The sequence below is a fragment of the Protopterus annectens genome, chromosome 2.part2, assembly GCF_019279795.1.
Source record: "Protopterus annectens isolate FY-2018-M chromosome 2.part2, PAN1.0, whole genome shotgun sequence".
NCBI lineage: Eukaryota > Metazoa > Chordata > Ceratodontiformes > Protopteridae > Protopterus > Protopterus annectens.
Genome location: NC_056730.1, coordinates 321,700,229 through 321,726,249, shown reverse-complemented (window position 1 = coordinate 321,726,249; position 26,021 = coordinate 321,700,229). Strand labels below are relative to the sequence as shown.

Genomic DNA, 26,021 nt, shown 5'->3' with positions numbered 1-26,021 from the left:
AACAATTACTTTGGTTTATGATCTCTTCCTGCATGGGAGAAATGTGCATTTACACCTCGCAACAATATAATGCTGACAATATAATGTTTCTAAATGAAACTATTTGCTTGTGACAATTCATTTAGAAGAACAAAAATGCATGTGGTTTAATCACGCTTCACTGGACACTATCAACCCACACACACAGATATTAATCATGCATATAAACTAATTGCTTTTAAGAGATAATCTCACAAACTTTAATAGCTGGATTTCCACATTAGCAAGCAAGGCGAAACACAGTCAGAATCACAAAGACCACAACACAGTTACAAACAAGCATGATGCCATCACAGCTGTCAGTCACAGAAACCTGAAGGGAATGAGTTGTGTCATGCTAATTTTAACTTCAATCAAACTTCAGCTCATCAATCCATGTAGACGTATGTTTCTCCATGGAGTAAGCATATATCTATATTTCAGTCATTCAGCTAGCATATTGTAAGAGCCTAGGTTTATTAGAATGTCTAACAAAATATTTAAGCATTCTGCTAAGGCTGAAAGTCCAGAAATGCAAATATTTACATTAAAGTACAAGTGTCTTCAAATAATTTTGTGTATTTATTATTTGCTTATTTGTGTGGCAGCAGTATTTCCAAATGCTGCTATGCAATTTGCATGCTGCCTTCATTGCAGCTGACTAGTTAAAAAGGCTGGGGGGGGGGCTTAATATCTCAACTGCTGTCCTGACAGTGGGACTAAGGGTATACTTGCACTGTCAAGACAAGAGCAATATCTACATCAAACTGTTTTGATTTCAGTTTGATCTGACATGCCTGGTAATAATTTAAGAAACATAAATATAAATCAGTGTACTTTGCCAAAAGATGGCTGAAGATATGCTTATTTATGGATCTGTGCAATGATTAATATGTAAAACAATTTAAAACAGACTATAGTATTAAAAATATTTGCAAGTTAAACCAAAGTAAATGCAGAGATATGTTTGGTGTATGTGAGGGTGTGAAAACATGTTAACTACACCAAAGTACATATAATCAGCATTCCCTTCAGATTTGGCAAATGTGGATCCAGGGCTCTTCATCAGCATTCCATGAAACAAAGAGTAATTCCCCAACCCACCTCCTTGGATTTCTCTCTCCCTGTTTCCCCAACCAGGATAAAGTTGCTGCGATGAGAAAAGCCCTGTGCCAGGAGGTCTCAGGGTAGACTCCAGCCTGTGGAACTTGTGCACTCTGTCTCTCACAAGAACTGTAGCAGCCCTCTCATCTTGGCCTGCAAACTCCCTGGGATCAGACCAAGCCAAATCCTTCTTTTGAACTATATTAGCAATGTTAGCTATTAGGTCTGAGTCAGCTTTTTCAGTTGGGTTATATTTGTGCACATGCACAACGTCTTCCCTTTCTCCTAGCAGCTTGGAAAGGAGACCATAGAAATCACCTGCACAGGAAAAAAAGAGAAAATAAAGGAGAAAAAGGGGGATTAAGATGCATTACAAATGGTCTGCAAAGAACATGAGAGTGGGACAGAGGTTGTTACCAGCACTTAGGTAATACATTTGTTGAATGCAGAGATAGTACATTAACATGACTTCTTGAACATACTTGTATGCTCTTTTTATATTAAAAGACTTTATTTGCTTCAAAATTAATAAACATTAAATGTTTATAACAGGCACACTTTACTCTTACAAATAATTCATTCAACAACAATTTCTTCAGCTACTCTTACCTGCCAAAAAATACACACCCACACCCACACACACACAAACACTCTGGTACAACTCTGTTCTTATGTTCTAAAAATAGTTTGGATAAATCTTCTTGCATTTGTCAAAACTACCATGTAACTAGACAGCATAGTATTTTCTGTGGGCCAGTGTAATAATATTTTTCAGTACTTTTCCGTTATCGGGGCAACAGTTCTAATGAGCTCACAACAATCGCAATTCAGATGTTTATATAACAGTCGTAATGATTAATACAGCTTGGTTATGAGTTTTCTAGACTTTATCAATATATTTACTGCCATGCACAGTATCAGTATATGCAGTCAGTATATACAGTCAGGAAATGAAATACATTTTCATGTGACAGCTTTATCCGTGGCTGTTAACCTCCATATTATAGAAGGCGGTTTATACAGCAACAGCACATACAGGGCACATAAAGAGTTTCATGAATCAAGGTGGGAAGTCAGACTTTTTTATAAACCGATCGTTACCTGCAACCACTTCCTTTTATTGACAGCCAACTTAACTAGAAACTCAAGGAAACCACAAGGGACACCTGACAAACTTCATCCTTTTACCGAGAAGTCTTACTTCCTGAAGTTCTACACTTACAAATCACTACGCCTTGGTATCCATAAGCAATATGTGCTGTATGTTGGATCCCACTTGGAAGTCAGCAAAATACAGCAGTCAAATAAAAGAGCTGTAGCCAAATCACCCAATCTGACAATATAGCAAGCAGGCATATAATATTTACTTTCCGTGCTTAGTACCGTGTGTTTTTTTTTTTTTTGTCATGTGGACAAGTTAACGTTTGTCGTACAAGTAAGCCACAGGAGAGCAAGTTGTACTATTTGTCAAATGCAGATAATGCATCTGCATATATGTTTAACTTTCCCGTTTGTGTGTTTCTTGTATATCAGTTCACATTCCAGTATCTTTGCAAGGAGCTCACAATGATCTGCAGTACTTGGCTTAAACAAGTGCGACTTCATAGTAAGCCACACACATCATTAATAAACCACAGCACTTAAAAATACAAGTACATCACTTTTAAACATATTTATATCATCAAACAAATCACATATTCAGATGCGACAGTGTGGTAACATTCCAACCACTCAGTACGTGTTGCCCCGATAACGGAAAAGTACCTATTTTTCTTTGGAATTCCTGATATATTTCTGCTATGTAAAACAACTTGATTTCATGATATCTCAATCCAGGGAAGCACAGCTATCAGACAGGCCATGCATTACATGCTTTCATGAAAACACTGAGGGCGGTCATTTTGAAGGCACTCTGATTTCAGGGATAGGATCTTTGGTACATGAATCAAATCTAATCACCATAAATTCAGACAACATACACTGACACTGTGTGACATGGTAAATGCATTAACCTTTCTGATTAACTTCAACTTAATCAACCATAGCAACCAAACCAAAGTTGGGGAAGGAAGCTCTAGACAAAGAGACACCTGTATTTTTCTACTGTTTTTACCTGCTTATACATCCAGATCCCTGGATGACAACTATTCATTCATCCCAGCTCCAGACCTATTAATGCTACTGCTTTCTGTTTCGGCACAGTATTTGTTGAGGGATTTACCTGTTCACATGCGTTTTGGCTGTAAAAGAATAAATTACAACTTTCTAAATTCCAACCAGAAATGTAGGCATGCAATCTGCAAAATCACTGTCTTAGATAGCTGTACTTGACCTACACTGTGAATACTGCAGGTGAATCTATGACACCTTCAAAACACACACGCAGAAGGACAAAAGGCAACAAAAAAAAAAATATCCATATTGTGGTTCAAGAAAAAAAAAACAAAAGCTCTGCATACTGATATTTGATTCAAGGAAGACTAAAATCTCTGAAAAGTGGAGGCCTGTCAGACCAAGCTATCTCAGGCACAGCATTGCACTGCTGTGTGCATCAGTACCACTGCTGAAACTACTGACGACAGTGCAAATCTAGCTAATTATGCACTGTTGAGACATGAAGTTGGGAGGGCCTTACCCATTAAAATTCAAAAAGAGAATCAGACTATGACTAAAATGCTGGTCTTAAAAGCAGTGCTAACGCATTTGTCACTTAAACACATTAGAAACAGCATGCAGTCAAAATTATTCTCTCCCAAGTAATAGAGCAGAGGGAACAATATCCAATAAAAGAGTCCTGAGCACAATGAAATCAGGATTGTGAAAGCTGACCTTTCCTCTACTCAGAAGCTAGGTCATGGTTGGAGATTAACATTAATGTTAATATTGCTGGTACATTAACAGAAGTCAGTATATAAATAAAGTACAGTTGTGTACACTTGCTATAAATGTAGATGTTTGAGTGTATTCACTGTTGCAGTCATCACATTTGGGTTACCCTGCCAGGGTAGCCCTCGGCCGGCCCGAATACCAGAGGCTTAGTATTTCTGCGTCAGTTGCTGTCGCTTCAGGACTGATGTCAGGTTGTCAGTATTATAAAGTAAGGCAGCCGACCCCATTAAATCTGTTTTTCTTGCCCTAACCTGTAAGGAGCCCCCAAATAGGAGCCAGGTTCTGGTAGAAGAACCCCACCAGTAGAAAGTAAATACCAATATGTCCCTTGTCAGGAAAGAGAAGAAAAAAAGGGGGATGGAGGGAGGGAAACCAGGACTGCAACAGTAAATACACTCAAACATCAACATTTATGGTAGTACACAATTGTACTATGTTCTTCATATTTCACTGTTGCAGTCATCACATTTGGGTTGATTCCCAAAGCTGATGAAATGGGTGCAGTCAAGGAAACTAGGGGCTGGCTAGGATGCCCTGCAAGACTGCAGAGGCAAACCCTGCCCTGGATTTGGAGAAGAGAGGCAGATGGTAATGTTTGGTAAAAGTGTGAACAGATGTCCAGGTGGCAGCCTCCAGGATGTCCCTGGTGGGGACTCCTCTAAAGAAAGCTGCAGAGGTGGAGGCTGCCCTAGTGGAGTGAGTCCTGACCCCCTTGGGGGGAAGCTTTCCGTGTTGTTTGTAGAAGAAATGGATGCAGTGTGCTATCCATTTGGAAATGGTTTGTTTGGAGATGGCTTTGCCTTCTGCCCTGTAGCAAAGCTAACCAGCAACTGATCAGACTTTCTGAAGGATTTAGTCCTGTCTAGATAGAATATGAGTTGTCTGTGCACATCTAGAGAGTGCAGGATCCTTTCCCCCTTGTTCTGGGGATTAGGAAAAAAGGTGGGCAAATGAATGGATTGGTTGAGAGCCACACTGGACACCACTTTGGGCATGAAGGATGGGTTAGTCCTGAGGGATACCCTGTCAGCATGGAAGATGATAAAGGGTTCCACAGCCATGACTGCTTGCAGCTCGGAGGCTCTTCTGGCTGAAGTGATGGCCAGAAGGAAAGCTGTCTTCCAGGAGAGAAATTTTAGCTCTGCAGAAGAAGCTTGTTCGAAGGGTGGCAGGGTGAGCTTTTCCAGCACAAAGTTAAGGTCCCAAGCTGGGGTTGATGCTCTTCTGGGTGGCCTCAAGTGGCTAGCCCCTCTTAGGAACTGTTTGATCAAGGTGTGTGAGAAAAGGGGCTGCTCAGTGGGAAAATGAGCAGAAATAGCAGAGGCATGAATTTTAATAGAGGAAAAAGAGAGGCCACTGTGTAGTAGGTCAGCTAAGTAATCCAGGATGAGAAGGAGGGAGGGCTGTGCCGTATTGTCTCCCTTAGCCTGAATCCAGGTGCAGAACTTTTCCATTTGTCAGCATAAGACTTTCTAGTGCTAGTGCATCTGGCATCACGTATAACATCTAGAACCTGTTTACTGAGGTCGACAGATTGATCGGGGGTAGGGAATAAGCCAAGCTGTCAAACTGAATGTCTGCAATTGGGGATGCATGAATTCTCCTTCCCTCTAGGTCAGGAGGTTTGGAATATGAGGAAGACGCCATGGTGGCAGTGAGGACAGGCTGTGCAGCAGGAGGTACCAGTGCTGGTGAGGCCAGTCTAAAAGTATAAGAATTGTCCTTGGTTTTTCCTCCTTTATTTTGAGCAGTACCCTGGGGATGAGAGGTAGTGGAGGAAAGGCATAGACCAATAGATTTACCCAGGGAAGGACAAGGCATCCACTTTCCAAGCCATGCAGTGATGCTCCCTGGTGCAGAATTTGCTGAGCTGATGGTTGGTGTGGGAGGCAAAGAGGTCGATCTTCGGGGTGCCCCACTTCTGAGTTATTAGGGTGAAGGTTTTTCTGTTGAACTGCCACTCGTGTGGGTCCAGAAGATTTCTGCTTCATTGGTTTGCGAGAGAGTTAAGAGAACCTGGTGGGAATTGTGCTAACAGGTGGTGTTGCATGGCAGAGGCTGTGTGCCAAAGGGTCATGGCCAGCCTGTATAGAGGGTAGGATTGAGTCCCTCCCTGCTTGTTGATATAACACATTACAGTGGTGTTGTCTGTTTTGATCAAGAGAGTCCCTGGGGAGAGAAGGGGCTTGAAAGCTATCAAGGCATAATGGACAGCCATCATCTCTTTTTGGTTGATGTGCAGAGGGATTTGCTGTGGGTTCCATTGGCCCTGTATGCACCTTCCATCCAGATGTGCATGCCAGGCATAGCCTGATGCATATTTGGTGAGGGTCTGGGTGGCGGGGGGGGGGGGGTGAGAAATGTAGTCCTTTGTTGTGGGAGCATGCTGCTGCCCACCAAAAAAAAACTTTTCTGTGGCAAGGAATTATAGCTATAAGAGTCAATAGGTCTTGAGAGTGTTGACACCAAAGGCTTTTTAGATACTACTGAAGTTTCTTCATATGCAGTCTGGCATACGGGATGAGTAGTATGCAAGATGGCATGAATCCCAGAGCTTGCAGGATTCTTCCTTGCAAATAGCTGGGGTCTGGTAGCTAGTTGAGAGAAGTAGGCCGCCACGAAATTTTGCTTTTCTGGTGTAAGGAATGACATCTGGGATGCTGTGTCCAGGCTTGCTCCCAGGAATATAATCATTTGGGTGGGCACTTGTTTGGATTTCTTTTCACTGATTGTGTACCCCAGGGAGGTTAGTAGGGACTTTACAAAGGCCAGGTGCTTGAGTACCTTTTCCTGGCTGTCTGCCTGAATTACGCAGTAGTCTAAGTATGGGTAAATCTGGATACTCCTTTGTCTGCAAAAGGCAATGGCCAGAGCCAGACATTTTGTGAAAACTCTGGGAGCAATAGATAAACCAAAGGGAAGCGCAGAGAACTGAAAGTGCTGAGATCCTGCCCTGAAATGTAGATATTTCCTGCATCATTCCCTGTTAGAAATATGGAGGTAGACCTCTTTTAGATCTAGGGTGGCTAGCCAAGCATCCTTGGAGAGCATGGGTAGCAGCTGCTGGAGGGTGAGAATTTTGAATTTTGGGATCACCAGGAAGGTGTTTAGAATGGCTAGATCAAGGATGTTGCACTTTTTTCTGGGTACCAGAAAAAGTCTGGAGTAGAAACCTTGGCCTCTCTGTTCTGCAGGAACGTGCTCTACTGCCCTCATAGACAGCAGGGAAAGGACTTGCTTTTGCGCCTCTGCCCACTGGTTTGGAGGAAGATCTGGGAACCCTTTTGGGGTAGGAAGGGTGTGGAAAGAAAATTTGTATCCCTGGGACACTGTTGAGAACCCAGCGGTTGTTGGTAATGGTGGGCCAGGTGCTTGCGTGAAAGGAGAGTTTTACTCCTAGAGGTAAGTAAAGCTGGGCAGAGGGAGGGGGTGGGGAGGTGAGTCATTGTGAGTTCTTACCATAAGGGAGTGGCTTACAACTCCCTGATTTTGAAGTGGAGGTATTCCACTGCTTAGATCTCTGCATTCCCTGTGGCTGGTGTCTGGGGGGGGGGTCTGGTTCCCCGGGGTCTGGGCTGGACTGGCTTAATGGGAGCAGGAAAGGACCAGTGCTTGGTTGGACAATGCTTGCTGAACCTGGGCGGCTCAACCTGTAAGAAATCCTTAACTGTCTGCATAGATTATGCTTTTTCTTCCATCCTTTTTAAGACCTCTTCTGTCTTAGTGCCAAATAAGTTGTCTTTGTGCAAGGGGGCATCCAACAGTTTAGATTTGACATGGTCTGGCAAGGCCTGTTCTTTAAGCCATGCATGCCTTCTAATGACAGATCTGTTGACTGCTGCCTGCAAGAAGCTTCTAGGGCATCAAAACCACAGTGCAAGGTGTGTTTAGTTACTTGACTTGCAAGCAGGAAAGGAAGACATTTTTTGTTTGAGGAGATCCAGGGTATGTTACTGAAATTTTAGAATATGGAACTGAAAATTTAGTGCCCTGATAGCAAGAGTAGCTGAGGTGTATACTTTCTTACCCCATCTGTCTAGTGCTCAGGAATCCCTATCTGAGGGGGTGGGATTCTTAGCAGAGGTTGTTTTAATCCCTTTAGGCCCTTGAGAAATTACCTCAGGGTCAGCATTAGGATTTTTAAAAACAAATGTGCGTGAGTCAGGGAATCTATAGTACCTGTATGGTTTTCTGGTTGCAGGAGGGAGGTTGTCAAGAATCAGGCTGGATTCCAAGAAAACATCCTCCACAACATCCAGGACTGGGGGGATGGCCAAGGGTCTGTGCTGTGGAAGATCTAAGAGTTCCCTGAGTCTGTTTAGACTGAGGGTAGTCCTGACTCTCCCATTGGAAATGGTCTCTTAAGGTATGAAGAGTTTCCCCAAAGGAAAAGTCTTCAGGCGGACAGGTTGATGGAATGGAATCCTCTGCATCAGAATCCTCATAAGCAGAGAGGGGTTGCATGTCTTCATATTCAGATGCATCAGAGTCATCTGACTCTTGTTCAGACAAAACTACAGGGGACAGATCTCTTTTCCTTTTGGAGGGGGTAGCTTGGATTCCCCTTATCAGCATGATAAGGTCTTCTGCCATTTTAAGCATTTGACACTGAGGCAAGGAAGCAGGTGTCTGAGATTGGGTCATCGGTTTCTTAGGTGTGGTTCATACCCTGGGCCTAAGAAACACCAGACGTCGGTTTGAGTTGAGAATTGGTAGTGCGAATGACTTCCTTGGTAGCCGGTACCTGCTCAGCGGCTCTGGACCCATCCAAGATAGAGACGACCGCAGGATCCTTAGTCGAAGAAGAGTTTTGTAACATACCGGACTCTGAAAGGGTCTTGGTAACAGCCTGCATATCCACAGAAGCAGGCATCAGGGGCTGCAAAAGCACCTCACTTTGGACAGGAGAACTGCCGACTAGCTTAATGGAAGCGTCGTCGGTAGGTTTGGACCTGTGCAGTCTGTCTCTGTCTTTATCTTTACATTTTTTTGGAAGATCTGCTGTCGGATGGCTTATTGAAGCCACATCAGAGTTTGAAGGACTCGAGGCATAAATATCTAGCTACAATAAGGGCCCGACGATGGATAGTTCAGGTATTGAACAAAGCACAGAAGCGAGAGCGGGGGATGTTGTGGTCTGGGCCTAAACAAGTGATGCAGTAAGAATGAAAGTCTCGGTGTGGTATTTGCTTTCCACAGACAAGACAATTGTTAACTTTTTCTGACATCGGTTAGTGCAAGAAAAAAAGGATCCTCAATGGGGTACTTAGCTTTAGAAGACTTCAGCTTCAAATCGGTAGATGAAACTCAGGTAGAGGCCAACCGGCACTCGTGCAAACTGCTTCTGCTTCAGGCTCCATGGCAAGAAAGACTGATGTAATGGTGTTGGCTGCCTTACTTTATACTACTGATGACCTGACGTCAGTCCTGAAGTGTTAGCAACTGACGCAGAAATACTAAGCCTCTGGTATTCGGGCTGGCCAAGGGCTACCCTGGCAGGGATAACCCAAATGTGATGACTGCAACAGTGAAACACGAAGAACATCTACAGATATTTTATCAAATTAATTTATCTCTAAAATAAAATACAATATTTAACTAGACCACACAGACCTTCTTCAGACACAAACCAGTTACAGTGTAATTCAAATAATAAAGATGCAGGTTGTAGGAACTGATCAAACAGTAATACAGTTTACTCACTTCCAACCATAGTTTAATTAACATAATGCTCACAAACTACAAACTAAAACTATCTTCCATTAAACATTCCCAACCAAACAATCTCATAGTTGGAGTTTGTACATCACCCTTCCTTCTGACATCAGATCTGTGGGCTGTTAGCTGTACTGCTCCAATTCACAAAAAGTGTGAAGTTCTGTAAAACTGCAAGAGGAAGTTACATCTTAGTATCTTATTGCAGAAACAATTTTGTAAAATTTACCACCACTGGGTGGCACTATGTAATTATACCTTCCTTCAAGCATTGCTCAGCAGGAGACCATCAGAATGGCAGCAAAACAGGTACTAACATATCCCTCAGCAATGCATTCCAACCACCATTTTCTGCATGTGTGTGTATGTGTGTGTATGCACATGTTGTCTGTAAATTTCTACGTGTTCATGAATCTATTAACATACGTTGTATCAGTCAGCAGTTGGTCATTTCTGATCCACAAATAAATATAGATAAAAAAGGTGATCCCTCCTGTTCGGTTCTTTCCCACAACAACAACAAGGATACAAGTATGAGACTCAGGCAAAACAAAGAAAAGGAAATTAAGGAGAAACTAGATCTACATTACCATCTCTGTGACTTATAGGGCTAAAGCCCTGATTATTGTGTTTCAGTTAGCAGCATGCTGCTTCGGAAGCAAGGCAGGGAGGGATGATAGTGAGTGGCTGATGTTACTTATCACAGGGTGTGGGTACTGGCAGAGTTTCAAAGTAAGAGCTCCTCCTGAGGTAAGGCCAGTTAATGTACTTAATGCAACCTGAGATAATAAGCCTGCCAAGGAACATGCACAGGACAATAGAAATTACAAGCAAATTGAGTCGTACAACCACTTATGCCTTGGCAGTACTCACCATCAGACTCAGGATCCTCTGTCGAGGATGGACAGGCTACTGAAGCTAGGTTGAATTTGTGTACTCTACTGGTTATCACAGTAAGTGGGAAAATGCGCTCACATCAGATCCAGCATAGGAGTACTGCATATGAAAAATCTTCTAAATCCTACTCTGACAGGCTCAAATCCACGGCTCTCCCCTGCCTCTCCTGCTACTTTATGATGAAAAAAGAGAGGAGAAAAAAATTAACCAATAAGAGATAGTGGATTGATGCACACACATGAAAATGACTGATAAAAATAGGCCTACACTGGTACCTAAGGTGTTGGGTTTGACACAGGACTTCAGCAGACACAGATCAATCATCCTGGACATACAGAGTTGATTATAAAACTGCTAAGTAAAATGAACTGCAAGATCTAGTGTTACAGAAGTTATCTACGCAAAAATTTTCTCTGAAGCAGTCTCATTCAACATACCTTAACCTTATGAAAAAGTCCAATGATCTCAACTGCTGAGTGGAAGGAGAAAGGGACTCAAACTGCTCTACAAAAGCTAACTCGTGACACAGATATGCTACAGTGCCTAATGAAATTATAAACTCTGGATCAGGTAATGGGATGGTGCCTTGCAACAAAACATCTTCAAAAAAAGTAGCCAAAATAAATATTCTCTAATCAAGTGTGGTGTCAGTTGGTCAGGATAGGATTGCCTGCTTTCATATAAAAAATACATGATTAAATAAGAGTCTGGAGTAACCAATTGCTTAGCTACAGCCAAACCATCCCTTCCTTGGGCAAAAGGGTTAAAATCTGTTTTGGCACAGGAGACAAAATATATTTGAATGGTCCTGGGTTAGAAGTTCTAAAAAATGTATACTACTATTCTGCACATTCTCAGCTATTCAAGAAAGCCACTACTGCACTGGAAATCTTCTACAAAATATAAATAAAGTACATTAGAATGTCTTAGCTTAACAGGAATAAAGAATGTTCTATGTACAAAGAACACTGCAGATCTGACATCCTTTATTGTCAAAGTAATGGTTAAAAAAAACATTTTCCATCAACTCATTTATGGCCATGGGTTTAAAAGCAGGTATGCTAATTTGCATCAGAATAAAGACACACCTCCTACTTTAAACAGGAATGTTGATAAGTGATTTCAATGTAGAAGATATTCAGGAAGACAATGACATTCATTTGAACATTTCTTTTCCCCTCAACTGATACTTTTCAGATCAGGTCATGAAAGGCAGTTTTCTTCGCAAGAAAAGAAGACCAGTTTGCAAATGCCGGCCATAGAACAAAGTTCCATCTGGCTGAAAAACATACTCTTAATGGCTATTTGTAGGCATCTGTTTACATCTATAAAACTCTTGCAGACCTGTCAAATTCAGATTACCTTCTGAATCCATGAGTGATGCATTACACCCATAGGGGTCTGAGGTTTAGATCGATCAATTAAGAAATGTATCTATTCTGAATAGAATTGGAAGGGTACATGCACACAATCAGCTTCTAATTACAGACAGCCAGATTAATCAAATCATAGCATAACAAGGTTGATTCTTGGCTTGTCTGTGTTCTGAGAAGCATCCTATCATTTAGAAGAATCGTTAGCTGTGACTTGTGAGAGAGAGAGACAGTGTTCTATCAAATAATGGATGAGGAGTCATCCAGCAATGTCTAGGTGCAAGTTATATTGTGAAGAAATTTGAAGTTTTGAATTCTCAGCTTCTCAACTACTTCTGAAACTCAAATGTCTGTCAGTGCTCAGTGACTTCAATACTCCATTATTTGCCACAAATCTACAAATTCTATGAGTAATACACCAAAAACGTGAGGGAAAAATCTGGACATTCTGCAAAAGTCCTGACAATTGAGAGGCATGACTATGTCAGCTATGTTTTCTGAATGTTTGTGTCACTGAAACTGGAGGGACAGTGAGTGACTTTAAAGTGTAAGACATAGTACAGGCTACAATAAACAACACTGCTTAGCATAACATCAAAGATCATATGTGGTAATGATGATGAAAACAATGCAATGTTTTCTTGTGAAGGCAGCTATCCTTTCCAAAGACAGAAATGTTCTTCTATGCAATGTACGCAGAATTAGGCACAGAATCTGGAAGGACTGAGAAGGTAGTTGAGAGGTGAGGAAGCTAAGATTTGACATTGTCAACAGTCTTAAACAAAACGTCTTCCTTCTCTTCTTTTGTTCCTTAGAGAAATCTGACGAATCTATGCCCTTTGTCAGTCTTTGGTCTGCAATGACCTTTTGCCTCTACTACAAGGTTATCTCCCTAATGGAGTTGTAGACCACAAATTCTGATTTCATGGTCTGGGCCCAAACAAAATAAAACAAACAAAAGCAAAAAAATAAATACTCTACTAATCCTGGTAGGTAATTGTTTTGTTCAGAAAAACATTTACAGGAGTGAAAAGAGATTTGAACAACTCTAAAAAGACATAAGAAAATGGAAGCAAACATTTCACAATGCAACAAAATACTGGAGAAACGTAATCTAAAGTTTTGTGCAAAACAAGAATAAGAAAATCACTTTGGAGAGAGGTACGCTTCAACCTATTAACAAGCAGCATGCCTTTATCGATATGATAGCATCTGATCAGGGGCAGTGCGCACCCAGCTGTTAAAGAAAGACATTCTATGGTGCAGCCTTCTGGTGGTAGAATGTTTTGTATAGCAATCACCAGATGAATGAAACTGTATCGAAGAAAACTTAGTTATAACTCAAAGAGTACATGGATTTAGGAAATCTTGGAATGCAGCTCTGATTAGGCAGACTAAAAGCTAGAAGTCTCTGAACTTTCTCTATGAAAACAGTATTTCCATAGCTTAAGCAAGATGGTGATTTACCAAGTGTACTGCAAATGCATGCACAGTCTTGTTACTTATAAAAACAGAAAAATGAGTAGCTCAAAAGCAGATACTGTAGACTAGGGACTGGTCAGCAGAAAAATTGCTTAGAGGCTAACTGACTGTTTTTCTCTTCCTGGGGCCTGAGCAGCTTGGGTAACTGTGCTAACAGCACAGGAACATAGGACGTGCAACCATTTGTATGGCGGATAAACATTTATACTGACAAGAGTATTCTATAGAACAGAAATAAGCAAAGCTCTACCTCTAGGACAGTATGGTCATCTGATGCAGAACTACCATACTATATAGCTGTCTACACATTCAAAGCATTGACTAAAGAGTAACATAACACTTTTGTCCAGCCTGACAGTGAAATGTGCCAGAACATAAATGTATGCTGATATTTTTAATTCTTTCTGCTCAAGGAGTGAAAACATTTTAATTTAAAGTTTAAATTACTTCATAGAAGCATGCCTTTCAATATTATTCAGAAACAGCAGTCAACATAAATTACAGAATTGAAAATCACAGCCCATTTGTTAATTATCTAAGTACTTAACCATAAATCCAGATCTACAAGACCGATTTAACAAAAATCAACTCTGTAGAACTTTCACTCTCACTTGCTCAAAAAAAAAAAAAAACTTTTTTCAGTAGTTTCAATGAAGTGAACTCCGCCAATCCCCAAATCCATTCCACTACTTCAACCTGGTTCTGGCCTGTCATCACCTACACATGTATGTTCAGAAAAGGTAGATAGGACCAGCTCCTCTTCAGTTCTTTCCAGTTCCAGCCCAAAAAGGTGTCCTGCTAAGGAGGTTCCAAAGAGATGAACTAGATCACTAAGAAGTATGTGACCTCTTAAGATCTTTTAAAAAGAAAAAAAAAAGTCTTTTACTTGTGAGGTAGAGGATCAGCATTTCATTTTTTTTGAAGATCTGTCGCTAGAGAGGTTCCTAAATAACTATCCGCTTCAAAAACTCCACAAGTAAGCACTTGAAGAAGTCGTCCAAAGCAGTGGACACTATGGTATAAGGAAGGAATGATCTAGAGGCTATGTCCAAATGCAGTGCCTGGTGAGGGTATGCATTTCCAAAAAAAAAAGCTGTGGTAGAAAAGCTGTCTAGTAGTGAGACACCTTCAAAGCAAGCAGCAAACAGTGGCATTTCTGTAGCACTATGAATTTGCGTGAGAAAGTTTGAGTGCCTATGACAGTTCTTAATGCAGTACATCAGAAATGCTGACAGTGACAGTTTGGTGTGGAAAGTGGTCCTACTGACTCAGGATTTAAGTGCCCAATTTATATGCAGCCTGTTGAGTTCATAGATTCTTACTACACTTACAGCCAAGAAGACCATTGAGAAGCTCAGCCACAACACTCAACAATGGTGAGAGCTTAGCAGACCTTCTCGATATATCCCTGATGAAAATGAGATCACCCATCCAGTCATCCAGACTAGATTTTAAAAGTTGCTAGGGAAGTCCTCTGCTTGACAGGTAAGGGCTGTCTATTTCAGAAACAGAGATATACTGGGTTAGGTATCTGTTATGCCATCTGCTGTTGATTTTGTAGTACTGGTTTAGTTCTCTAGAGCAGGTGTTTGCTTTCATAGTTGTTCTAATTTCCTGAGGGAGTTCAAAAAGTACTGGGTCATTCCTAGCAGGGAAGTACAGACCACTCCTCAGGAGTCTGTATGACACTGAATAGTGGGACACGGCTTTTAGTCTTCAGAGTAGCTAAAGGTACCAAGATCAGAGTTCCTGGATTGAAGTACTAAGGTAATTAGATTGACAAATGGAAGGCCACATTCACGATATGTAAACAAGACCTTAAATACAAATTCTGAGTTGGTATTTAAAGTGGCCTTATTTTTGTAGAAAACAAGAGTGTGCTCTTCAAAAACAACCTGTAACTCTGATATCCTTTAAACTAACAATAGTCATAAACAATGCAACGTTTAGGCTATGAGTGGAATAATTAATATGTTTAGTTCAGTCAACATGTGGCTTGCAAAGTCAACACAAGTAAATGAATAAAAAAAATGCAGAATACAGTTGTAGTTCCCTTTCTACCTCTCAAATGTCCAGATGTTTGCAGAATGTTCAGGTTATTGCCTAATATATTTGGTCTGTCCATCATAAATGTTTGGTTTCTGGCAAATGATTGGCAATTATTGAAGATGAAGTCAGAAAATAATAATAGGCATTTGAGCTTCAGACTTCATAACCTTCAGAAAATTCATGCTAATGGAACATTTGTTATTCTATCAACTTTCCAAGTTGAAGAGCATATTTAAAAATTGTCCCTATTTTGGGCCTTTGCTCCCCCATTACTATGGCTCTGTCAGGAGTTTTTGCTCTAAGAGGCTGAGATGTATACCCTTTCATAATGGCACAACTTTAATCTGGGGCTTATAGGGCAAAGTTTGCAAACAAAATACCATCCCTTCATTGATGTGTATGCCATAAAGTTGTCTGGAAACCACACATGAAACCACCATTTCAGTGATATGCATGCCATACAAAGATGGTGCCAGCAAATCACACATCAGTCTTTTCAAAATGTTATTGTGTACCATGTATCCATAATTAGGCATGGAACTTAGAGGGACTGAGAAATGGGAATGCTCAATATAACTAGTTCAATATAATATTCCAGTCTCAGCCTGATCCAAGGCCGTAATAAGGAAATTAAAGTAAACCATGCAGCTTAAAAGTAATCAAACTATGTGTAGATGGGCCACTAACTTCCCCTTCTCCTGCTTGAAGACAGCACTGCAGACACTGGAGACATATCAACTGTAATGATGAAGTTCATGAAAACGTCACCCTAGAGGAAGAAAACAGTACGACAACAAAACATTTTAAAGGAGAACAATTTTCAGCTTTCTGCTGCCAGCCCCAAAAGCAAATTTTGTCTCCATTTAAGAGTGCACTACTTTCAAAGTTTACTGATGTGTTGCTAAATTAACTTAGGATACTGTTCAGACAATGGTCTACATAGCAAATGAAGATGTTCAGGTGACTAGTGTGAAATCCCAAAGGATTTCAGGTTTAAATAAGCCAGAATGTCCTTGTGCATTAGCGAGTTCTACTTCAGAATAACTGGCTGAAACACTCAAGGATCAGTGCTAGTTTCAAAAGCTGGGAACTCTTTTAATTCTTCTGGGGCAGGGAAGTTGCCCAATAAAAGTGATTTAATAAGGATTTTTACTTTAGATATGTATGTATATGAACCAGACCATTTTCTTCGAAGTACTGGGAGAGAAGTGCCCCAAAAATTAATACATCAGATGTAAACAAATGATACAATTAATATATGGTTGTATAGATAATAATCCAGCATAAAAACAAATGTTGAAAACAAGGAAAACTTTACAACAAACAGCAAGAGTAAAATGACAGAGAAAGAAGTGATAAATGTGTTAAAACTATCAGGAATGCCAGCAGGTTATACAATGCAATGATGAGAAACAAGAAGATGAGACCTGAGTACAATGTACAAAAAAATATATACAGAGTACATGAATTCGTAATTTCTCATTATATTGTCTCTCAAGAAGAAGATAAAGTAATATATATGATGGAGTCAAAGTAACAGTACAGGGGAACAGGCCATTGCAGTAAGAAGGGGTGATTAGTCACAGTGAAGGAAAGACCAGCAAACTACTTATAGGATATAAACATATAATTACAGAGGAATAAAACCCAGTGAAATACAACTGGATGATAAGATTTAAAAAATTAGAAGGGCAGAAAAGAATGGACGCAGAATATTATCTATAATCAATACAAAAGGATTCAGGTAATCCCACAGTTGCAGATTTAGTGCACATTGAACCTTAAATGAACAATGTCTGGAGTAAGTTTATTCTACAGTTCAGTAACTTCAATTGAATACAATGAGTTATGTTTTTAGGACAGCATCACCTGCAACACAGCAACATTAGAAAGTTTACGTTTTTTAGAAAGCTGGTACAAAATAAGAATACTAAAGAGAGAGAGAGAGAGAATAAAAGACATTCCTCAGAGAGGATACATTATGTACAAAGTTCAGATGAACCTTGGGATAGTGAACAGAAAGTTCTTACAAGCTTACAGCTCCAACAGCTATACAATGAAGACGATGCTGAGTTGCACTGCAAACATATCAAACTATTTTACTCTAGGAAGGCTAAGTTTAGACAGAAAATGAAAAAAAAGGCTGATGAACAGCTGGCCTAAGTAAAATAGGACTGGAGGGAGAAATGACTTTGCCATTTTAGTTCTTGTGCAAGCAGATTTCAAACTGAAGGCATGGTAGAGAAGTTCTTCATTTATTTGGGTGGTAAGTTTCCATGTGTATGTCAACTTTCAGGTTTGTTTTGTTGGCAGCATGTTTCACATGAGCATCAAAACTTATGGACTGAGTTTTAAGGTATCATCAACAGAGACTGGTGTGTTGAAAGCTACAGTGTTAAGCATTGCATTATCAACTACCATTTTATCATGAGCAAATGTTTACTGCGGTGAGCAGTTACAGTCTGGGAACACCACATACGCTGAAAATACTCTGCGAAATCTGCTCCTGTATCTTCCATTCCCAGAAACCTAGCCTGATCCTGTACAGGAAACATACAAATATTTGATACCCTTGAATATGCTTCCATATTCCAAATACATGCATTAGATGGACTGGATGCTCTTAACTGGTCACAGGTGCGAGAATGCATGTGAGTGTGTGATGTAGAATTGCTACCATGGCAGGGCTAGCCACCTGACAGTGCAAATATTAGCTCTAGATGATTGTCACTGATGAAGTGACACCCCGACCTCATGTGCAAAAATGGGAAAAAGGGGTTGTGGATAGATGGATGGATGGATTGACTGAATATGCTGGTCTGTTATAGACAGATCAATCTGTATTATGGACTTTCAGAGTTTATTAGCAAAGAAATCAAAAAATCCATGTCTGTTCAAGCAGAAGGCTACTGTACTGTTGTCTGTGTGGATAACAATCCTTCCTAGCAGCAGAACAGACTGACATCTACTAAAGTCTTAAAGCAGCTGGCACCTCTAGACAGGAGTCCTTCTTAATGAGATGACCACAGCACCTCATGTGAGAATAAATTTAGGCAAGCCCCCTATTCTGTTAATGCCGATTATATGCAGATGGATGGTGACCCAGAAAAAGCTAAAAATCACAGAATCTTGGCTTATGATCTTCAGGTATCATGGAGCAAATAATATAAGGGAGTACAATCTTTACCAAAGTCAACAGCCAGAATGCAGGAAGGGGATATTACTAGTCAGAAACATTAGGCCCTACACTTGCTCATTACTTTATCACTACCTTTTCAAACTTGTCTGACTTAAGAAGCAGACTGGTTGGTCTGTGAATGTCAAATAGCTCATTCTTCAAAGCTTAGAACCACATTAACTTACTTGCTAACTCTTATCATCTTGGTCTATAGTGAATTAAGTTTTTGAACTCATTATTAAGGATCTCCATAACAAAAAACGATTTTATATAAGTGACTTCAATATACACTGGGAAGCTAAGTCTACCTTAGTCTCATGTACCACCTTATATGAGCATGGTTTTCCTCGACTTGTCGAGGTCTCATCTAAGCCTAACTCAACATCTGGCTAGCATTCCTTCCTATACTGGGTCTGTAACTACAATCTCGACAGATACTTAGCATCTGTGAATGAATCTGCCATATTCAGTGACACTGCACAGTCATGCTAGATTACACTGCCAAATAACAAAGCAATCACAAACTTCATTCCACCATGATACTGAATTGCAAGGTCACGTGCCACATCCCAGAGGGACTGCAACACAACCCTGCATCTTGCTACCTCTGCAATCAAGGTACTAGTTTCTCAAAAGGGAAATGAGTAAATGGTAAACATGCACCTTGCATCAACAGTTAAACTAAACAAATTACTGTCATAGATTCATAGGTAAGTACTAGGCTATCTGCCCAAGGGCATTTATAAGCCTAGCCAGAATGTGTTGGCTTTCGCCACCCCCTTAGATTAGTTCCCTGTGCCCCTGTCCAGCAGAGCCATTAGTTCCCTGCGCCACTGTCCAGCAGAGCCACTGCAGTGATCCCCGGCATAAATGTTCTGTTTCCCATCCACCCATCAAGGTTTCTCTTGAAGAGTGTTAGTGAGGGGCTCTGCCGGATATATATTGGAATCCTGTTCCAAAGTACGGGGAGTCTCTGGGACAGGAATCTATCCCTCCAGCATGTCCTATTTATCGTTGTGGTGAAGTTTATATATCTACAGCGTGTGGCTCTCTGGGATTTTTTTTTTTTTTTTAGGTGGAGGATGTCCATCAATTCTGGGTTGGAGATGGCCTTGTATGTCAGGCAGAGATCACCTCTGAGTAAGCGGTATGCAACAGAGTACAGCTGGAGTTTGAGTCGGGCTGCATAGGGCATCTGTTTGAGGCCAGCAATCCTCTTGGTGAGGTACTTTTGTGGTCTTTTCAGTTGTTGCAGGTGTCTTGTAAGGTACATCCCAAATGGGGCATTGTATTCTATGATGGGTCTAATGAGTGATGAGTAGAGAGGCACAATAACCTCTTTTGTTCTAGATGCAAACCCTTTTGTGATTAGGTGGGCCACATAGAAGGATTTTCTAACCACCTTGGCAATATGATTAACAAAGGAGAGATTACTATCTACTTGGGTCCCCAGATCCCTTATTACATTTTCTGTATTTAGGGGACTACCACCTATGTGGTAGTTTGTGGGTACTTTGTTGTCACTTTTAACATAGCTGAAGTAAGCAAGTACTTTTCTGACAAAAATGACTCGCCCAGTACTGTCTTATTCAAAATCAATGTAAAGAATTTGCAGAAACTGCAAAAGCAAAATTTCTGAAATAAGGCTCATGTACGGAAACAAAGTTTTTTTTTCTGAAACATAAACAGTCTGACTAGAAGGTCCAAGCATGCATAGAATTGCACTACCAAAGTCAATGACTTTTTAGCTGCTACATTACAACACTTTGAAGAAATATTTACTCAAAATTTTGAAATTCATTTCTGTATCAGCATTCATCTTCTCTCAAGTATTGCTGAGCTTAGTGCAGAAAGCATCTTTATTTTCACCACTAGTTTCCAAGTACATTGTCCATTGTAAACTAATAACCATGTGACATTCTAGGCTAAAGATGCACTAGATCTGGTGATCTTACACCCCAAGTTTCTGATGGAAACCTTACACCCAAAGTTTCTGATGGAATGAGATACTTTTATTGCCTTTCCATAAGAACATTTTATTAACTCCTCTTTTATACCATAACCTTGAGCTGTGGAAAACATTTAAAATCATTCCTGTTCCAAAACACATCTCTGATTCACCTGACCAAGTAGGTTCCTACAGAACATGTCCTCTCCTTCCACTTCTGGACAAGATTTTGGAGAAAACATCAGCTGTGCAATGAAAGGTTCACACATAAAGTTACTGCCAAAAACATGGCTTTAAGAAAGGACTGTTTTTGCTTTGACAGACGGTGCAGTGGTGGTGCTGCAGTAGCGTTGTCGCCTCACAGTAAGACGTTGTCCTGTTCGATTCTCAGCTAAAGCGTCTTCTGTGTGGAGACATGCGTGAATGGGCATACCTTCGTTGAAGGTTGTGCATCAGAGCTGGCAACTCGGCATGTAAAAAATCTACTGCCAATCATTAGCGGACCGGAGTTCAGCTGTGGCGACCCCTAACCGGGAAAAACCGAAAGACACAACAAGATGGTCTGCATTTTGACACTGAAGAAAGGCAACTAATAAGAGCAGTCTTCATTGAGCTAAGGTCTTTGATTCAGTGGAGCACACACTCTTGGTTAAAGAGCTATTAATTTATGGAGTTACTCCCCTACCCTGCAGATATGCTATCATGGAGTACCGACCTCCACCTCATTTAATAAAAACTATAGTTCCCAAGGCTCTGTGTTTGGAGCTTTTGCTTTTCTCATTTTATGTTAATTTCTGAAACATCTCTCTTGCATTAGAAATATGTGTCTTTAAAATGATGACAAGGTCATATGGGCAACTTGAGATTCACCGTCTCTGACAGCTAAATGTATTACTATGCAGTTGGCTCCATTTTGCTCATTCGTGGAACACCTAGATCTTAAAGCAACTCTGGGAACAACAAGCAGCACTGCTTTGCTGCTTGACACTCGTGTATAAAGGAAAATGAAACATCATTTCAAAGAAGTCTTCCACTGGAACCACGAAAGCACTAAATAAACAAGTTTTTATTGTATCTGTGAGAGCTGATGTATGAAGTGTTTTTAATATTTTCCTTTGTAAATGATTCTAAAATTAACAAATTTTGACTACTGCAGCACCCTGTGGCACCTGATTTCAGACAAAGCACACAGGTGCTGATCCATTGATCCTCTTCCTATCTCTATTCTCACCACTCTCTAATACACACAATACACACTGCCAATGCCTTCTCCATTAGAAGACCTATACTCTGAAACTCTCACCCTGGCTACACCAGACTATATCATACTATGTGCATTGCCCTCTCAGTTCAAAATTCTTTTGTCAACAAAAGGCAACATGCTGTTGGTCAGGTTCTATTACTTAAAACAGTGTAATTCTGTCCAAGCTTGTTTGTAGGTAGGTCCATGCATAGATCTACAGGTTCATGGGTGAGTACTAGGCAATCAGTCTGCAGACCATTACAAGTCTAGCTAATAACACATAGTCAAAAGTTCCCTCCAGTCTCATATAGGGCAACCCAGACAGATTGGGGGAGACTCCGAGACTGCCTATCTAATTACCTAGATTTACCTTGAAGGTGGCAATGAAGCTACTCTGCCTGACACATAGCAGAACTTTGTTCCAGAGGTGGGGGAATACACTGAGATGTGATTCTATCATGCCAACAAGTCTTATTTACATGTTGATAAAGGGCTAGTTGCTTTAATGGTGTACTTGAAGAACCATTTGTTCTCCGAAGGAGCAGAAAGTCAAAGTAGACTGGATCTTTCATGGCTTGAAAGGTGGAATCTATAAAAACAATAGAACAGACAGAATGCTGTCAATCTGTCCCAATATATAATTTTTCAGACCACTGATCTTTTTAGTTAAGAACTTCTGAGACCTCTCAAGTTGAATGATATGCTTAGTCAAATACATGGCAAAACAGGCATTACGTTCAGTAATGGATTACATGAGCTACAAGTAAAGGGAAATTAAGTCTTCTTTGGATCTAGTCGAGATGCCTTTAGAAATTAAATTATTCAGACAGAAGACCATCTGAACTACTGCAGAAACATAATGGTTAATCATCATCATCGTCAACAATCTCCTTTTTCCCATTTTCTACATGGGTTGGGGTTGTGCCAGTTGTTGCCATCCCTCTCTATTCAAAGCCGCTCTCCTACCTTCTTCAACACTTATGCCCTGATTGTCGCAGGTCTTCTCTTAAACAATCCATCCATCTCTTTGCCGGATGCCCTCGTTTTCTCTTGTCTGTCCCATATCATCTTTAACATATTGTCTGGTTTTGTGCACATGTGCTCAAACCACCCACATCTGCTGTCTTTGACCCTTGCAATTGGAGCTACTTTGGCTTCTGATCTTATGTCCTCATTTCTTCATCTGTTTCACACTGTGCGCATCCTACCACCCATCTCAGGCACTTCATCTCCATCGTCTCTAGCTTCCTCAACTGCTCTGACTTTACTGCCCAGGCTTCTAAACCACATAATAGTAGTGGTTGCACCACTGTTTTGTACATCTAAGTCTTCAGCTTCTTTGGCATTCTTCTGTGTCATGCATTATACCTGACACTCTCTGCCAGTTTGGCTTTTGGCTACAGCACCTCTAGATTTTAGCTCTGACCTCCTCATTCAGACTTCCCTTCTCCTCAACAGCTCCTCCCACATACCTGAGGCTGTTAAACTGTTTCACTGTTTTCCCGTCTATCTCAGTTCTCAGCTTTGTCTGATTTCCCCCACTTGCTGCTATTATCACTGTCTTATCTGTACTTAGTTTCATATCAGTTTTGCATTCCATTCCCTCTATCCTTTGCTGAAGTTCTTGTTCAGAGTCTGCCTGAAATGCCACATTATCTGCATACAGCAACTTTGTTGATCCATCTCGTCTGATTCATTTGCTGAAGTAGATAATTACCAGTATGAACACCAGTGGGCTCAGAGCTGAATCCTGTTGTACACCAACTCCCACTTGCAAACCCTCTGTGAGGCCTAACACTGTGTGTACTTGAGTCATTGGGTCCTTGCACGCAGCTTGCACTAATTCTGCCAATATTTCTTTGACTGTAAACCATCACAGGACTGTCCAAATCAGTGTTCTTGGGACATTTCATATGCTTTCTCTAAGTCTAGGAATGCCCAGTTGGACTCTTAACTATCTCTCTCATTTCAAACATTGAGTCAATTGTACAGCATTCTGATTCAAGTCTGAAATGCTCATCTCCCATCTTACTTTCTACTACTCTATGTATTTGTTTATCAATCACTCTCTCCAGAATTTTCATGCAGTGTGACAGGAGTTTGATACTACTGTACTACCCACAGCTGTGAATGTTTCCTTTGTTCTTGAACACTGGCATCAGTATGCTTCTTCTCCAACCATCTGGGATACGCCTTTCTTTTCATACTGCTATGTGTAACTTCAGGAGCCATTTTCCACTATCTCATTCAACATCTTTATCAAATCTGCTGTGACCTCATCTGAGCCTGCTGCTTTCCCTGACTTCATTTTCTTATTTCTTCTATAGTGGGCTCTTCTGCTTCTCTCATTGTAGGCTGTGTCTCTGAGGCAGTAGAACTTTTGTGGGGCTTTCTTCATTCAGAACCTGTGGGAAGTACTCCTTCCATCAGCCTTTGATGTCCTGAGGACTGGCTGCTGCTGGCATCCCTTATGAAGGGTGGTTGATTATCATCTTTACATTTCTGTCTTTGTCTTGTAACCAGATATAGTTTCTCTGTACCTTCTACTTTCCAGAAGTTAGCAGAGTGCCTCTTATGGCTTGCTTGTTCTTTGTTATTGCAACTCTCTTCTTATCCTCTTTAATCAGTATTGCTTTCTAGCCTGGTCAGTCTTTACTATCTCCCACTTTTTTCCTGCACTCCTTATTTTTTGATGACTTCCTGGACTTTTGTATTCCACCACCAGCTTTCCTATGCATCTCATTTCCATACCTGGCTCAGCCCCATATCTATTCTGTAGTCCTCACACATGCTGTTCTTAGTCGTTGCCATTCCTCTTCAACTCCACCTATTTCGCCTTCTCCTTGAGGTGCTAGAGCCCTGAGTAATTCCTTGAATTATTGTGCTTTTTCTCCAGCCAACTTCCAGATCCTGAACCTGGTCTCTGTTGATCTAAGAGCTTTCTCTGACCACTGCTTGCAGCTGATTGCTGCAGCCAGTGGTTTATGCTGTGGGCAGACTGTTTCACTGGGGATAACTTTGCAATTTATGATTCTACCCCAGTGCCCTTTACATACTAGCAGGAAGTCTACCTGAGTTGCATGCTGGCCACTCGTGTATGTAACCTTGTGACTCTCTTGATGAGCCATGTGTTGGCTACTATCAAGCCATCTTCCAGACAGAAGTCTAGAATAGCTTCTTCCTTATTCCTGTTTCCCCACCCATGTGGACCCAGACAGTCCTCATATCCTTTTCTGTCTGTCCCAATATGTACATTCAGGTCACCCATTATCAACACCAATTCATGATGTCCTGCTTTATCTAGTAAGTCCTGCAACTGCTGTCTGAATGCACTTCATTTCCTCACTATCACATCCTTGATGTGGGCTATAGGCAGAGATTATGCATATTGCTCTAGCATTAGGCTGGAGTCTGATTGCTATGAGTCTGTCACTAATTCTGATGACATCCCTCATTGTCTTCTTTAGCCTCACCCTCACGAAAAATCCCACACCATTTCTATACTGTCCTCCTCCTGAGTAGTAGACTCTGGCCAAGTGGCTTTTCTGCACTTCCTTTCCATCTTGTATTTTGGATATATAGGATGTCTAGCTTTTCCTTACCATCATATCATCCACTTTAAAGCTCCATGCTGTCAGTGAAGCTGATTTGAGTGTAGCAATTTTGGCAGGTTGACTGATTTTACGTCCAGCTTTCACTCAACAGAACTATCCTGGGTAAGCTAATCTGGGTAACTGGGCACCAGCTGGCCAGTAGCTTATAGGCCCAGGGCTGCTGGGCTTTATGATGGACATACACACTGGCCAACAGGGGCACATACAACCCTCCCACTGTTAGCATGGGTCCCTGACGTAGGTCAGAGTAGGCCAGGTCCCCAACCTATTTATCACCTACAAATATCCATGCCCATATGACAACCTTAGTTAACATGACAGAATCACCTACAGCCAAATGTTTACACTGCCACTTGATTAGCCCTGCCAAAGTACAGAGTCTATGATCCATGTTCTCCTACTTTGAGGGTACTGCACACCACAGTAGATGCCTGAAGGGATAGGTCTATCCAACTCTTCCCCCTAAAAGGTACTATTTAGAGTCTGTGCTGCTGCCCACAGCTCTGTTTTT

General features: G+C 41.0%; 1 protein-coding gene across 1 annotated transcript in view; it reads right to left on the bottom strand.

Moving 5' to 3' along the window:
* Positions 1–26,021, bottom strand: part of PAM (peptidylglycine alpha-amidating monooxygenase) — a 2,584,515-nt gene that overhangs the window by 405,855 nt on the left and 2,152,639 nt on the right. Inside the window, exon 18 of the mRNA XM_044063879.1 lies at positions 1,123–1,440. Within this exon, the coding sequence (XP_043919814.1) occupies positions 1,123–1,440 (318 nt within the window). The remainder of the gene's footprint in view (positions 1–1,122; positions 1,441–26,021) is intronic.